This window comes from Gadus morhua, chromosome 23 (genome assembly GCF_902167405.1).
Source record: "Gadus morhua chromosome 23, gadMor3.0, whole genome shotgun sequence".
NCBI classification, from domain to species: Eukaryota; Metazoa; Chordata; class Actinopteri; order Gadiformes; family Gadidae; genus Gadus; species Gadus morhua.
This window is the reverse complement of record NC_044070.1, coordinates 19105791-19121396: the sequence shown is the minus strand read 5'-3', so window position 1 is coordinate 19121396 and position 15606 is coordinate 19105791. Positions and strand designations below refer to the sequence as shown.

The 15606-nt window shown below is 50.5% G+C and overlaps 1 protein-coding gene across 1 annotated transcript in view; it reads right to left on the bottom strand.

Moving 5' to 3' along the window:
* Positions 1-4589: 4589 nt before the first annotated feature.
* The window catches only part of svila (supervillin a), a 50077-nt gene continuing 39060 nt past the window's right edge, over positions 4590-15606 (bottom strand). The window contains exons 32-42 of the mRNA XM_030349727.1: positions 14959-15112; positions 14050-14329; positions 11658-11812; positions 11316-11421; positions 10383-10590; positions 9454-9587; positions 8725-8880; positions 8010-8153; positions 7415-7536; positions 6827-6982; positions 4590-5639 (exon numbers count right to left, since the gene is read on the bottom strand). Coding sequence (XP_030205587.1) covers positions 5553-5639; positions 6827-6982; positions 7415-7536; positions 8010-8153; positions 8725-8880; positions 9454-9587; positions 10383-10590; positions 11316-11421; positions 11658-11812; positions 14050-14329; positions 14959-15112 — 1702 coding nt within the window. The 3' untranslated portion in view covers positions 4590-5552. The remainder of the gene's footprint in view (positions 5640-6826; positions 6983-7414; positions 7537-8009; positions 8154-8724; positions 8881-9453; positions 9588-10382; positions 10591-11315; positions 11422-11657; positions 11813-14049; positions 14330-14958; positions 15113-15606) is intronic.

Below are 15606 nucleotides of genomic sequence, written 5' to 3'. Positions count from 1 at the left end.
TGGTGCCAGGGGGAGTGGGAATGGGGGGGGGGCAGCACCTCACTTGACGTCGGCCTTGATTATTGAAATGCACCACAGGTGTGCAGCATCACCCAGCCCCAGCATCCAATCAGCCTGCCTCGGGCCAGGTGAGGCTGCTTAAACCAGCCCTCACCCACACTCACTCCAGACCGTGATTGGCTGATTGTTCGCCCTTGAATCTGTCCCAAGGAGGGGTTGACTGACTAACTGACTGACTGACTGTCTCACACAAACATTCACACACACACTATAAGTTGAATTCACAATCTTTTCCGCCAGTTCTACTCGCTTTGTTCTTAAGAGCAGAGTGGTCCCACGCTGGGGGGAGACTGGGGGGCCAGGCTTGGGGAGACCATGGGGGAGACCAAGGGGGAGACCAGGGGGCTTGCTGGGGGGAGACCAGGGGGGGCCGCAGCACGTGGCTCGGGGTAAGGTAACCCAGGGCCCAGCCGTAGCCCCCGGGCACTTCCTGTTGGGCTTTCTGGGGGATCAGCGACCAAAGCTGGACTCACGAGCTCAAAGCTGCCTGCCACGCGCCCCGGGCTGAGGGGAGGAGAGGAGAGGAGAGGATGAGAAGGAGAAGGAGAAGGAGAAGGAGAAGGAGGAGGAGAGGAGGGGAGGAGGAGAAGGAGGAGGAGAGGAGAGGATGAGAAGGAGGAGAGGAGAGGATGAGAAGGAGAAGGAGAAGGAGAAGGAGAAGGAGGAGGAGAAGGAGGAGGAGAGGAGAGGAGAGGATGAGAAGGAGGAGGAGGAGGAGGAGGAGGAGAGGAGAGGATGAGAAGGAGAAGGAGGAGGAAGAGGAGGAGGAGGGGATGAGAAGGAGAAGGAGGAGGAGGAGGAGGAAGAGGAGAGCATGAGAAGGAGAAGGAGGAGGAGGAGAGCATGAGAAGGAGAAGGAGAAGGAGGAGGGGAGGAGAGGAGAGCATGAGGAGGAGGAGGAGGAGGAGGAGGAGGAGGAGGAGGAGGAGGAGGAGGAGGAGAGCATGAGAAGGAGAAGGAGGTGGAGGAGAGAATAGGGAAGGAGGAGGAGGAGGAGGAGGAGGAGGAGGAGGAGGAGGAGGAGGAGGAGGAGGAGGAGGAGATGAGAAGGAAAGACCTCATTCCAGAACTGATCTCTAGTCCTCATCCAGGCTCTGTTTGAAGTGGTCGCTCCAAGCGGCTTGCACAGGATGTCTTCGGCTTTATTCCTTTTTCCAACCCACTCCCCCCCAAAAAAAAGAGGAACGAAGCCGAAACTGAGAATAGACGGAAAAACAAAAGCAGTGGAAAAGAATGCAGGAGTTTAGAGAGGGTGGGAAAATAGAGGAGAGAGCGGGAAGCATCATAGATACACAGGCAAACTAATCCACCACTGCATTGTGAGACGATAGCAGTAATCCACCTGCACAGAGGAGCTGCGAACAAAACACAGACGCACGCCATAGAGGATGAGTGCTGAGCCTTATTACGGCGCCCATTGTTTCGCTCCTCGTCTCCGACCGTGGGCGAGGGAGGAAAGGAGATGGAGGGGGTGGGGGGGGTGTTTGTTCGGTAAAGGGGGCCAAACGCAAACAGGACGGGACGAGACGACGCCAGAGCCGTGTGCTAAACGGCGGGCTTCACAGCACAGCCCCGTTGTGTTGACACTAACACCGCCCCCCTAAACATATTAGAGAGAGAGCGGGGGGGGGGGGGGGGGGGGGGAAGACAGATGGGTCGGCTCCAGGGAGATACCTGGCTGCCAAACCCCCCCCCCACCCACCCCTTCGGTGAGCCCATTAGGATGCAGATCAGGGGGCCGCAGACTGGAGCATATGGTCCGCTAAATATTGACTGATGTTGTAATCAGGCTTTGTATAATCGTAATAATTAATTACGTTTCGCAGCGGGTTCACCTTTGCGTGAGACTCCCAACCGGCCGGCGGTAAACCAGAGGCTCGCCAGACGTTTGGCGTCGACCTCCATGGGACGGGGGCGGGGGAAACATCACAGCCAATCACACCCTGATGCACGGCCGAGCCTTCGTCCAATAGCTGGGAGGCACGGCTGAATAAGCCAATCTCCGTGATGCATGGCCGAGCATGCAGCCTATCAGGAGTCAGGGCGAGCCATCAAGCCACTCACTCTCCTTCTTATTAGGGGTCCAAGCCAACAGGTTGGATCCCTATTGTTTTTGTAGCAATTATTATTATACTTCCTACCGTGAAAGTGGGACCATAGCCCAAACCGTAAATGGTGCAGACACGCCAATTGCATGACTACATCCATGTCCGTGAGGACTACGCAGACGACAAAATCCAGACCTGCCGGTCACTATGTGGCGCTATACCAAGGAAAATCGCCAGAAGGGGGCGCCATAAACTAGGAAATTGTATATCTCCTAAAAACACTGAACCTCTCACAGTCAAAACCTTTATATCCACAGGTTCACGGTAACGTTTTGAATACATGCTTCGCGTTGTGCCAGCGAAATGCACATCGCTTGGACCCCTGGATAACTGCTTGCAGTTCTAGTTTAGTTTGTAACTGTGATAAGTGACAGCAGTTCCATCACACATTCAGGATCACCAGTCTTTCTTAAATGAGCTCGCTGTTCACGCACTGACAAGCAACCCAAAACAATTAAGGTATTAATTGTATAGTCAGCCATGAACCAAAATATATAATGATTGAACGATTAACAGATTATCAAAATCAGATCTGATTAATTTTTTGTTGATCGGTAGATAGTTGTCTTCTAAGCTCTTCACGTTGATACACAACATTTAAGACATTTAAGATTTTAGAAGTGATTCAATCAAAGGTTGAATCTGTTTCCGTCTCTGATGACGATACTGAACGCACTCAGCAGGCCCGGGGGTGTCGCGGTTGGATCATCAGCTTTGGATCATCATATTTACCATCCATGTGTTAGACAAATCAATTATTATTCATGTAGGATCCGCAAGCCCTGTAGGGGCCCCTATAGGAGCTCGGGCCCATGGGGAGCTGGCAGTGTACAAAGAGCCATGAAGAGCCTTATGCACACCTCTTCTGTGTGTGTGTCTGCACGGGCCGCGCTGTCTGTTGACAGACAGACAGACAGACAGACAGACAGACACAGATGGTGAGACATAGACAGAGGAAGAGAGAGACAGACAGACAGACAGCCGGACAGACAGACAGAGAGACAAACAGACAGACAGACAGACAGACAGACAGACAGACAGACAGACAGACAGACAGACAGACAGAGACAAACAGACAGACAGACAGACAAAGATGGTGAGACATAGACAGAGGAAGAGAGAGAGAGAGAGACACAGACAGACAGACAGACAGACAGACAGACAGACAGACAGACAGACAGACAGACAGACAGACAGAGACAGAGAGAGAGAGACAGACAGACAGATGGTGAGCGAGTGAGAGAGGGTGTGGGAGGACTCACATGTTCCACATCAGACCACTCACAGGTGAGAGGACGGATCAGAAGAGCTTTCTTCTTGAGAAACTTAACACGTGGGCTTCAACACACACACGCACACACACACCCCTACACCAGAAGCTCTCAGATCGGGTGGGTGACAGGAGGAGGAGGAAGAAAATCATCTCATCCCACCCTCCTCATGTAGGGCAACATATTTCTGAGTTTGTGTGTTAAAACAAGGGAGGCGGTGTGTCACGTTGTAGAAAGTGTGATCTGAATAAAACCACCCAAGGAAAACTAAAACACCAGTGTTTATTCTGCTTTGGTGATTATATAAAGATGAAGAAACCAAAAAAATCACCTTAATCGCTTTGTGTTTGTCAAATCGTTGAGAACTTCTGAAGCGTTCAGCGTTTATCTTCAGGACCGTCGGGAGACATAAGAACATGATCAGTAGATTCCAACAGGTTGGTGTCACGCGCCCTACCTTTTGCTCATTTCTCCTGCTCTATTCTCCTCTGGCTCTCAGGTGTTCCTGATTCGGGGGTGGAGCTAGGACTACTAACGCTACTTACCTGCGGATGTTCCCGCAGGTTTCTCTCTCACTATTGGCATCTTCACGCTGTCCTGAGCTGTTCGGATCCCGTGAATGGCGGACTGATAGAATAGGTCTTTTCGTGTTTTCTGTTGTCTAGAGTCTGGGAATTGTAGGGTAGGAGGAGGAAGTGCTGGCTTCGACGGCCCAATGCGCGGCTGGCCCAGGCTTCCCCCACCCGTTTGTTTTTTTTGGTTAATCAGTCCTCCCGTTGTTTGGAGTTTGGGAACGACTTTCGTTTGAATAAAGCAACATCATTATCTAAACTTTAATTCTACTTTCGTCTTTTCCTGTCATGTTACTGGCCGACGAACCGCGAGCCATGATATAAAGGGTGGCCGTAACAGTCGTGACAGTAGCGCTTGTGACTTGCTATACCTCTTATAATACTTTTGTGCGTTACATATATAGTAAACTCAATCGACTTCTGAAAGGCCCCGTTGTGTTGTATTATAGCGCCCTCTATGGGAGGATCTGAGTAATTACTCTGCCGACACCACAGCATAGCACAACCCCAACAAGAGACACGGTCGTAACGCTTGCTTCGAAATTGAAGATCTGTTGCACACAAAAGACAATTTTTTCTTTCAGAATTAGCGTTTATTTCTCTATTAGTTTCTCTTACTATTCATTATGTCACAAAATGAGTCTTCAAAAATGCAGACTAGGCTCTTTATATATAAACTGTACAGGAAAGCAAGGCACTGTACACTGTATCTCAGGATTTAAAAATCCAAAACATCTCCCGTAGCTCCGAGCCACTAGCTCCGAGCCTCATTGGTTGTTATTGTAAAGGGGGCGTGGCTAACTGTACACACGGTCGCAGTAAATGGACACACATTAACATCACATGACACCTGACATCCGGCTTTTTCTCTCGAGTCTCACCAAATAATCAAAAAGACTCAAAAAGTCCTATATACCTTCTATAGAAATATGAATTACATTTAATGCACAAAGTCACGAGGATAGCGGAGGGTTAGTCGCGGTGAGCCACACACACACACACACACACACACACACACACACACACACACACACACACACACACACACACACACACACACACACACACACACACACACACACACACACACACACACACACACACACACACCTGGGCCAGCCTATGCATATATACATCCTACAAGGTGGGAGGATTTAATGAAAACAAGACTTCACGACATAATTAAAATAAGGCAGCATTAGCCGGGCATCAAACTCATTCCATCCATAAAGACAAACAATTTGACGCAAACGCAAACGGGGCCAAGGAAGGGAGGGGGGTATGGGCGCCAGTGGGGGGGGGGGGGGGGACACGGCAGGAAACGGATCCAGGGTCGCTCCTGAGTCCTCGCCCATCAAGGACAAAAAGATCTTAGGGAAAGTCCAGAGTCCAGAGTTTCAAACCTTTCTTGTTGACGTGTGTATTGTTGCGTGTGTCTGTGTGCGTCTGTGTATCCGTGTGTGTTTGTCCATGTGTGTGCGTGTGTCACTCAATGTCCGACAGAGTGTGTGCCACTCAGCTGTTCACCACCGTCAAACTTTCTAGAAGAGTCCTCTAGCTTTCTTCACGTTCACCTGCTTCCAGCCGGGTAGAAGGTCATACTCCTCTCTGCTCATCTCCAGGCCATTCTAGAGGAGAAACGGCGGCAGATAGGAACACATCAAACATAATGCAGAGAAGGGCCAAGGCCAGAGCGTGGAGGATGATCACAGAGCAGCATATTATGTGTGTAGCAGGACACACTCTGGTCCCTCCTGATGCCACCTCAACATCAGACCAGTGAACACTCTCATGCAGATGATCATCGCTTCATTCCCCTCGCAGTCCGAGAAGAATCATCCCAAGAAAAGCTTGAGAGTGCGACTGTGTCGCAGTAAAGTGTTTCCACACACTGACGACCAAGCAGGTAAATAAAAACACGGACAAATCATATTAGATCTTTTCTTCACGGCTTTAAGAGGAGCAACCATGATCGGGTTTTAGAGGAACACGGTTCACGTCAGGGACAGGACCAGTTATGGTGTTAGAAGCTTGGAGGCAGTGACCTGCAGTACGCAGGTCACCTCACATGCTCAGCTCTGAGGACACACAGAAGACTCACCTTCCCACATCCTCTGCACCCTGTGGGGCGAAGTCAGGGATACAGGGAAGAGAGACACGGAGACAAAGACGTAAGGAAAGGAAAGATGTAACGAGACATGATGCTTTTGCTTTTGGTGTCAACACACCTTTAGGGCGCGCTCACACTAGGCCATCTGTACCGTGCCCAAGTCCGTTTCACACCTGCACCGTGCTCAAGTCTAGATCATTTGGCTAGTGTGAGTGCGCCGACCGTACTCATGTCCACTACCATTCCGTACTTGAGTACTTGAGCACGGTACAGGGGTAAAACGGACTCGGGCACGGTACAGATGGCCTAGTGTGAGTGCGCCCTTAGAGTCATGTGACTGATCCACCTTTATAGAGTCTGGCTCTCACAAGCCAAGATGTTTAGAGGTTGGATTAAAGGGGTGACATCACACCACCTGGTGGGAGTATGATTAGCCATTACAAGCTGTAATGACATCTGCCTTTTCCTGTGTTTAAGTGATATCTTAGGTGGGCGTGTCCGCCTAAGGTGGTGGACTGATCTATCCAGCGTACATCTAGGGTAGACCCTCCCACTGGTAATGTCAGTAAAACACAGAAAAGGGCAGATTCTCTAACGACTTGTAACGGCTAATCCCATCCACACCTGGCGGGAGGACATCACCCCTTTAATTAACTCGTTAATTCAACGAATCTCGTCATGGCGGCACGGAGCCGCGGGACCGACCTCGAAGTCCTCGTCGGACAGGTACACCTCCAGCCGCAGGGGGTCCACGCCCTCGGGGAGGGGCCGGGCCAGCAGGTCCGCCAGGGGGTAGGCCGTCTTACAGAGCCGGGCCAGGACGTCCTCCACCAGGATTATCTGGTTACACACCTCCGCGTCCTGGAGGCGCACGCAAGCACGCACGCACACACGCACGCACACTATTAGGATGCACAGTGTAAATGTAACCCGTACAATAACACAGTAGAAATGTATGTTGGGTTTTTGACCTTCCCTGGTCTGTCAGCCAGGAGGGACTTAGTGGAGGAGCTCTCTGCTGACTCTTTAGGAGGCCTATTCCCCCCTCCCCCTCTCCTTAGGAGGTCTGCTCCCTCCTCCCCCTCTCCTTAGGGGAGTGTCTCTCCCTCCTCCCCCTCCACAGGACTGCCTCCCCCTTCTCCCTCTCCCTCCAGGAGAGTCTCCCCCCTCCTAGCCCTCTCTGTGATCTCGGCCACGTCCTCACGGTGTCTTCCCCCCCCCCCCCTCCCGGTGTCTCCCCCTCCCCCCCCAGTGTCTCCCCCTCCTCCCCCCCAGTATCCCCCCCCTCCTCACCCTCTCGGTGATCTCGGCCACGTCCTCGCGGTGCTCCCAGCAGGGGAACATGTTGGTGAAGGTGAGCGGCTCCAGGCCCGCGTGGATCAGGTACGACTTGGGGGGCTTCTTAGCGTTCTTCTCTGCAGCCGACGGGGGGGGGGACGACACAGACTCGTTAGGGACACACTCGCACGTTAGGGAGTCCTCCTCTTCGCCTCGTAACCCCTCTGGTCTGATGGACCCCCCCAGCCTCGTCCAGCTCAGGGTCCATCACCCACACCAAACCAAGATGTCCTCATTTGAACTGACATTCCATTATAACTTAGCAGCGCTATGAATAGATGAAATGCTTCGTCGTTTAAAAAGGGAAGAAGCTGAGTCGTACTTCTGTTCTTAAACTATTGATCAGCAACAATCAATACGTATGATAACAACTTCACCAAACACTAATATTCACATCAGGGTTTTTGTTTAATGGGTATAACCCGGCTGCGTTACGACCCAACGAGCAGTGGGAGCATTCAGACGGGGACACCAACAGCCAGCAATTGGCCGGACCACCGTGAACCCCCCCCCCCCCCCCCCCCCACCCTGACCAAGGCGTGGCCCCCACCTCGACAGTAGCGCAGCACCGTCTCCATGGCGGCCTTGCGGTCCGTGTCCCAGCGGATGCGGGCCGAGCCGGTGACCAGGCTGTCCTGGGCCCACCAGCCCTGCCACAGGTACACCTCGTGGTGGTTGTCCACCAGGAACAGAGCTGGGGGGGGGGGGGGGGGGGAGAGGGATAGTCAGCACTGTTGTTAATCTATATAAATCCATCCATCCATCCATCCATCCCCACACACACCCACACACACACACACACACACACACGCACACACACACACACACGCGCGCACGGGGAGTTTTAACGAGGAGAGAGCGTCATCCTTGTGGTTTCTGAATTCATTTGAAGGGTTTACGGCCACACAGTAAAATGCATTAAAATGATTAATTTATGATAAACAATAAATACCATAAAAAGTGTGTGTGTCGCCGGGGTGAGTGAGTGAGGGTGTGTGAGTGCATGGGAGTGAATGTGTGTGCATGCGCACGTCAATGCATGCTAATGCACGTGAGTGCAAGTGTGTGCGTGTGCATGTGAGTGTAGAGGAGTGCATGTGTGTGCATGCGAGTGCATGGGAGTGAGTTCATGTGCATGTGAGCACGGGGGAGTGCATGTGTGTGCACGTGCGTATGAATGCATGCATGTGCGAGCGTCCGTGCACATGTGTGAGTGCGTGTGTGTGCGTACGTGCATGCATGCATGCGTGTGCGTGCGTGCGTACCGGGCTGGGCGGCGGTGTACAGGTCCTCCTGGAGAAAGGGCTGGGGGTTGACCTGCTCCGGGACCCGCGCCGGGTACAGCAGCTCCACCGCCCGGAACTCCCCCGAGCTGCTGCCCAGCTGGTAGAGGCGCGGCGTGAAGCTGAACCGTCCCGGGTCTGGGGGGGGGGGGGGGGGGGGGGGGCACGGCGACATCATCACACGGGGACACCGTGACATCATCACACCGAGACACGCTGACCTCCTCACACTGAGACACAGCGTCCCACCACGGACCGCTTCAATTAACTTATACATGCATTCTATTTAATTTGTATAGCCCTTAATCCCAGGTCCAGTCTCAAAGGACTGAACAGACCGTATCCTCATGACACCCCCGGCCTGAACATAGCCCCCCAGAGGGCAAGAGATAACTCTTAATTAAGAAGGAAGAAATCTTGAGAGGGAACGCAGTGGGGGATCCCTCCTCCCAGGGATGATCAGGGGTGTCATAACTGACATATTTACATTCAAAACATGTTTAAATCAGTAATGGCAGGTTAACCATAAGGAGAGTCCAGGCATTCTGTTGTAGTCTCTGCAGCTGTAGCCACCACTCAGACCAAAAACTTGAAATACTAACAAATACTACAACCTCAGAGGTTGGGCGGGGGTCTAGACCACTGTGTCCATCCCGGGTGGGCACTGGATCACGTTGGCCCTGACCTTTGACCTGTTCTAGGAGCACTGACCTTGCAGCATGCAGTCGTAGGCCTTCCGGTCCCGCCTCCCCAGGGCTTCCCAGAAGCCGGTGGGCTCCGCCCCCTCGTCACACTCCACGATGGTCACCTGACTGCTGCTGTGAAGCCCCGCCTCCAGAGGACAGCTGCAGTGGGTAACCAAGACAAGACACCACCTCTGAGTCACACAGACAATACCTCAAAAACAATCAAAATCAATAAAAATCACGCGAGTGACGCACTCGTTTGATTGGTATAGTAATGTGTGTATTTGATTTGCGGCTGGCATAGCTTGACTCAGGAGGCTAGCATTGAGCGAGCTGCAGTAGCACTAGCCTTCATGATCCTACTGCAGCTAACTCAATGCTAGCTGCAGTATAGAGAGCTAGCAGACTAAACACTGTAGTGTGTAGCCAGGAGACTAGCATTGAGCTAGATGAAGTAGCACTAGCCTGCACGCAGGAGCATTGAGCTACTGAAGCTAGCTCAAAGCTAGCCTCCTGGCTACACACTACGGTGTTCGCTCTGCTAGCTCCCTGTACCCAGAATTGCTTCCACATCCTAAAAGGTAACTCGTATCTGAATACACCAACACACTCCCTACAGACCCCAGCTGACCCTCTACTGTCTCTTTGTGTACTTTGTTTATTTCAATTTGACTCGACTGCAGTTTTACATACGCTACCTTGAATACATTTTCAATATAAAAGTTTACCCAGCCTGACCTGGACTACAACCAACCAACTGTCATTAATGACGTAATAAATAGAGTTGACTGTTACTGTGATTAAGATCATCATAAACAAAGTTAGCCAACTGTCATAAAAGGAGCTATAAATACAGTTCACCTTAATTGAGTTTAAGACCATTATAAATAAAGTTCTGCATTACTGTGAGGAAGAGCCTTATGAATAAGGGGCTTTCAGAGCTTTCAGACTCACTGCTCCTTGATGCTGCGGGCGGCAGTGAGGGCCACGTCCCGCGTGTGCGCCTGGGCCTTGCAGCCGTGCCACAGATAGATGAGGGCCTGGCCCACGCCCACCATCACCATGGAGACCCGCGAGCGCAGGCTGCTGCAGTGACACACCACCTCCAGCAGGTGGCCCTCCTGCGCCACCTCCCCGCGCACGCAGTACAGACGCCAGTCATCTGGAACAGAACAGTTACACAATTAAACCAACAAGTCGACGGTCCTCCGACATTTTATATAGTATCTTTTATCTATATTTCTATCTTATATTGCACTGTTTCTGCGGAAAGTCTGTCACTTTTTCCTTTCACGATAAACTTGTATCCATGTGACAAATAAATCTCTAGAATCTTGAATCTAAATCTGGAAATAGCTCAATAAAAATCATTCCCAGAATCAGTTCTTTCCATGGACCAATAAATCACATGATCTACATAGAAGGGCAAATAAAGACTTTCCTCAAGTGGATTTTCCATGCATTCCCTCAACCAGATTTGACATGCTAAACCATTCACTAAATCACTGTTAATAGTGTCAGAACCACGTCTGTGGCCCAGAGTTTGAGACGGAGCAGCTTTAACCCGTGGTAGACATTGGGTCCACAACACAGATAGAGTTCAGACGATCTAACTCACACAATGATCTCCATCCCATACTGAGAGTTTGTGTTAATCCAGTAAGATATCAGTGTGACCCATACACCCTCACCTAACATAGACCTGTCCTGTTGGTTCAGATAACATAGTCTGTTCATAACAGGACGCCATTAATCAGATCTAAAGTGCTTTTTTTCCGGCCGATGAGAGACCAGCCATGAGTCATCGCAACCAGGAAGTGAAGCGGAGGCCGTCGCCCAATAGGGGGGCCAGGTCAGAGCAGTCAGGCCCGTGGTGTGTGTCCTTACTCTGAGACATGTCCTCCTCCTCCTCTCTCCTCCCTGAGTGGACCACCATCCCTCCTCTGAAGCACTGGAGGAAGCAGGGGGGCTCCTTACCCTGCAGGACCTGGACCTGGGGGGGGGGGGGAAAGAGGAAGAGGAGGGTCAGCACCAAACACTGGTGAAGGGTTTACACAGGGTTCTAAATGAAACCGGGATATAAATGATTCACATGTTTTTACATTTTTTTACGATTGATTTTTGCTTTTTTATGCTTCATACATTGAAAGTGTCTTTTAAATAAAACGCGCACGCACGCACGCGCACACGCACACGCACACACACACACACACACACACACACACACACCTGGGCGCCCCTCTCCTCGTCCAGCTCCACGGTCATGAGGGCGGAGGCCCCCTTCTCGCTGACGGTGGCGTTGCGGCCCTGCCAGAAGAAGTAGCAGCACTTCTCCTTCCCCGCGCCCGCCGTCCGCGCCTGCTCTGGGTTCTGCCTCTTCCCCACTAGAACCATCACACACACACACAACAGTAGAACCATCACACACACACAACAGTAGAACCAGCATACACACACACACAATAGTATAACCATCACACACACACAACAGTAGAACCATCATACACACACAACAGTAGAACCATTATACACACACACAACAGTAGAACCATCACACACACACAACAGTAGAACCATCACACACACACAACAGTAGAACCATCATACACACACAACAGTAGAACCATTATACACACACAACAGTAGAACCATCATACACACACACACACAACAGTAGAACCATTATACACACGCACAATAGTAGAACCATTATACACACACAACAGTAGAACCATCACACACACAACAGTAGAACCATCATACACACACACACACACACACACACACAACAGTAGAACCATTATACACACACAACAGTAGAACCATCACACACACAACAGTAGAACCATCATACACACACACACACAACAGTAGAACCATTATACATACACACACAACAGTAGAACCATTATACACACACAACAGTAGAACCAACATACACACACACACAACAGTAGAACCAACATACACACACAACAGTAGAACCATTATACACACACAACCGTAGAACCATCACACACACACACAACAGTAGAACCATTATACACACACAACAGTAGAACCATTATACACACACAACAGTAGAACCATCATACACACACACACAACAGTAGAACCAACATACACACACAACAGTAGAACCATCATACACACACACAATAGTAGAACCATCATACACACACAACAGTAGAACCATCATACACACGCACAATAGTAGAACCATCATACACACACAACAGTAGAACCATCATACACACACACAACAGTAGAACCATCACACACACAGACAACAGTAGAACCATCATACACACACACAACAGTAGAACCATCACACACACACACACACACACACACACAATAGTAGAACCATCATACACACACACAACAGTAGAGCCATCATACACACACAACAGTAGAACCATTATACACACACACACACACAACAGTAGAACCATCACACACACACACACAACAGTAGAACCATTATACACACACAACAGCAGAACCATTATACACACACACAACAGTAGAACCAACATACACACACAACAGTAGAACCAACATACACACACACAACAATAGAACCATCATACACACACACAACAGTAGAACCATCATACACACACAACAGTAGAACCATCATACACACACACACAATAGTAGAACCATCATACACACACAACAGTAGAACCATCATACACACACACACAATAGTAGAACCATCATACACACGCACAACAGTAGAACCATCATACACACACACAATAGTAGAACCATCATACACAAACAACAGTAGAACCATCATACACACGCACAACAGTAGAACCATCATACACACAGACAACAGTAGAACCATCACACACACAGACAACAGTAGAACCATCATACACACACACAATAGTAGAACCATCATACACACACACAACAGTAGAGCCATCATACACACAACAGTAGAACCATCCTACACACACAACAGTAGAACCATCATTACATTATAGAACCCTGATGAGACTACATCTGCCCCGGATTCTGCCTCTTCCCCACTAGAACCAGCAGAACCCGGTAGAACCATCATACACAACCAGTAGAACCATCATACACAACCAGTAGAACCATCATACACAACCAGTAGAACCATCATACACAACCAGTAGAACTATCACACACAGTACATTGCAGAACCCTGCACCTACTCCGGGTTCTGCCTCTTCCCCACTAGAACCAGCAGAACCCGGTAGAACCATCAGACACAGTACATTACACCCTCTGCTGAGGTTTAATTCAGAGCCAGAAGATCTTTGTTTGAATCGGAACTAGATTAAGAATGAACCAAACAGGGTAATATTCATAAAAAGACATCGGAGGAACAATGTTGTTATTTTACGATTACAAATGTAAAGGATAGTTATGAATATCATAGTGATCCAATGCATACATATGCTACCATCATTGCACTCTAAGTGTACCGTCAGAATCACTATCGGCAGGACTAAGTCAAGTACTTGACTTAGACTTATCAGCCAATGTGCTTCTTAGCCAATCATCAGCAGCCATTTCCTAGCTGGTCTGGTGGGAGGCCGTATGATTGGTTGTGTTTGGGTGCGGGGGCGGGGCTACTGACCGGCGGTGCTGACCATGTACTTCCACTTGACCACGTAGGCGTCGCCCTCGTGGAACTGGCCAATGCTCTGCTGGGGGAGGCGGCTGTAGTCGAACTCCAGGATGTGCCACACCTCCGTCGCCATGGTGCTGACCTGCTGGCTCCGCCTCTCCTCGCCCTCCACCAGGCCGTAGCCCCGCCCCACGTCCGCGCCGTCCAGCACAGTGCGAACCGGCCCCCCGGGGCCCGCCAGCATCAGGGAGGGGTCGTACGCCCGGGGGGGGTCAGACACGGGGGGCTCCTGGGGGGGAGGGGGGGAAGGTAGGGCGTGAGAGAGAGAGCATGGAAGAGAGAGTGAGTGAGTGAGTGTGTGAGTGAGTGAGTGAAGGAGTGAAGGAGTGAAGGAGTGAAGGAGTGAAGGAGTGAAGGAGGGAGTGAGTGGGTGAAGGAGAGAAGGAGTGGGTAAATGTGACTAAGTGAGGGAATATGTGCAAGTAAGTTAGTGAATGTGTGCAAGTAAGTGAGTGAATGTGTGTAAGTGAGTGAGTGAATGTGTGCAAGTAAGTTAGTGAATGTGTGCAAGTAAGTGAGTGAATGTGTGTAAGTGAGTGAGTGCATGAATGTGTGCAAGTAAGTTAGTGAATGTGTGCAAGTGAGCGAGTGAATGTGTGTAAGTGAGCGAGTGAATGTGTGTAAGTGAGTGAGTGAATGTGTGTAAGTAAGTTAGTGAGTGAATGAGTGAGTGAGTGAGTGAGTCAGAGAGATCAAGCACAAACTATCCTCAAAGTGGTCGGTTATCTGATCCTTTATCCCCTGAGGTAATCGACATAACGTTATCAACATCATGTCCTCCTAAACCCCCCCCCGCCCCCCAAGCCTGGAGCTCGCTATCAGGCCGACACAGGAGGATCCAGGAGAGAGGGGCCTTACGTTGTGGTCGGCGGCGTTGACGGAGCCGTTCCTGGTGGGGCTGGAGAACTTCCTCTTCTCGCTCCAGTCCAGGAACTTCTCCTTGAACAGCGTGGTCTCGTTGTGCTGCGTGAGCCGGCCGAACACCGCCCAGTCGGGACGGCCCTGGCCCTTCCTGGAGGGGGCGGGACCGAGGGGAGGAGGGTCAGACTGACATCACTCGACAGTAACAGAGGAAGAGTCATCTGAAGGAGACACAAAGCTAAACTAAGAGGAGCTTAAGGCGCTGCTGGGAAGTGTGAACGTACGAATGCGAGATGAGTTATGGATACAGATGAAGAGATGTGTTGAGTGAGGACCTTTAGAGCCCTTAAGTCTCAACACACGCTGTTCTGGAGCAGCTGGACGGTGGGAGAGCTGCAACACAACTCTGTAGACCCAGCCGCCACCCAGCCCCATTACCCATTACTAGCTTAGTGACACCCGAGGGTGTGTGTGTGTGAGAAAGAATAATTGATAAAAGACTGTGAGAAAAAATGAGCGTGAGAAAGAGTGGGTGAGTGAGAGAGAAAGGGTGAGAGAGAGGGTTAGTGAGTGACTGAGTGAGAAAGAGTGAGTGAGAAATTGTGAGTCACTGAATGAGTGAGAAAGAGTGAGTCACTGAGTGAG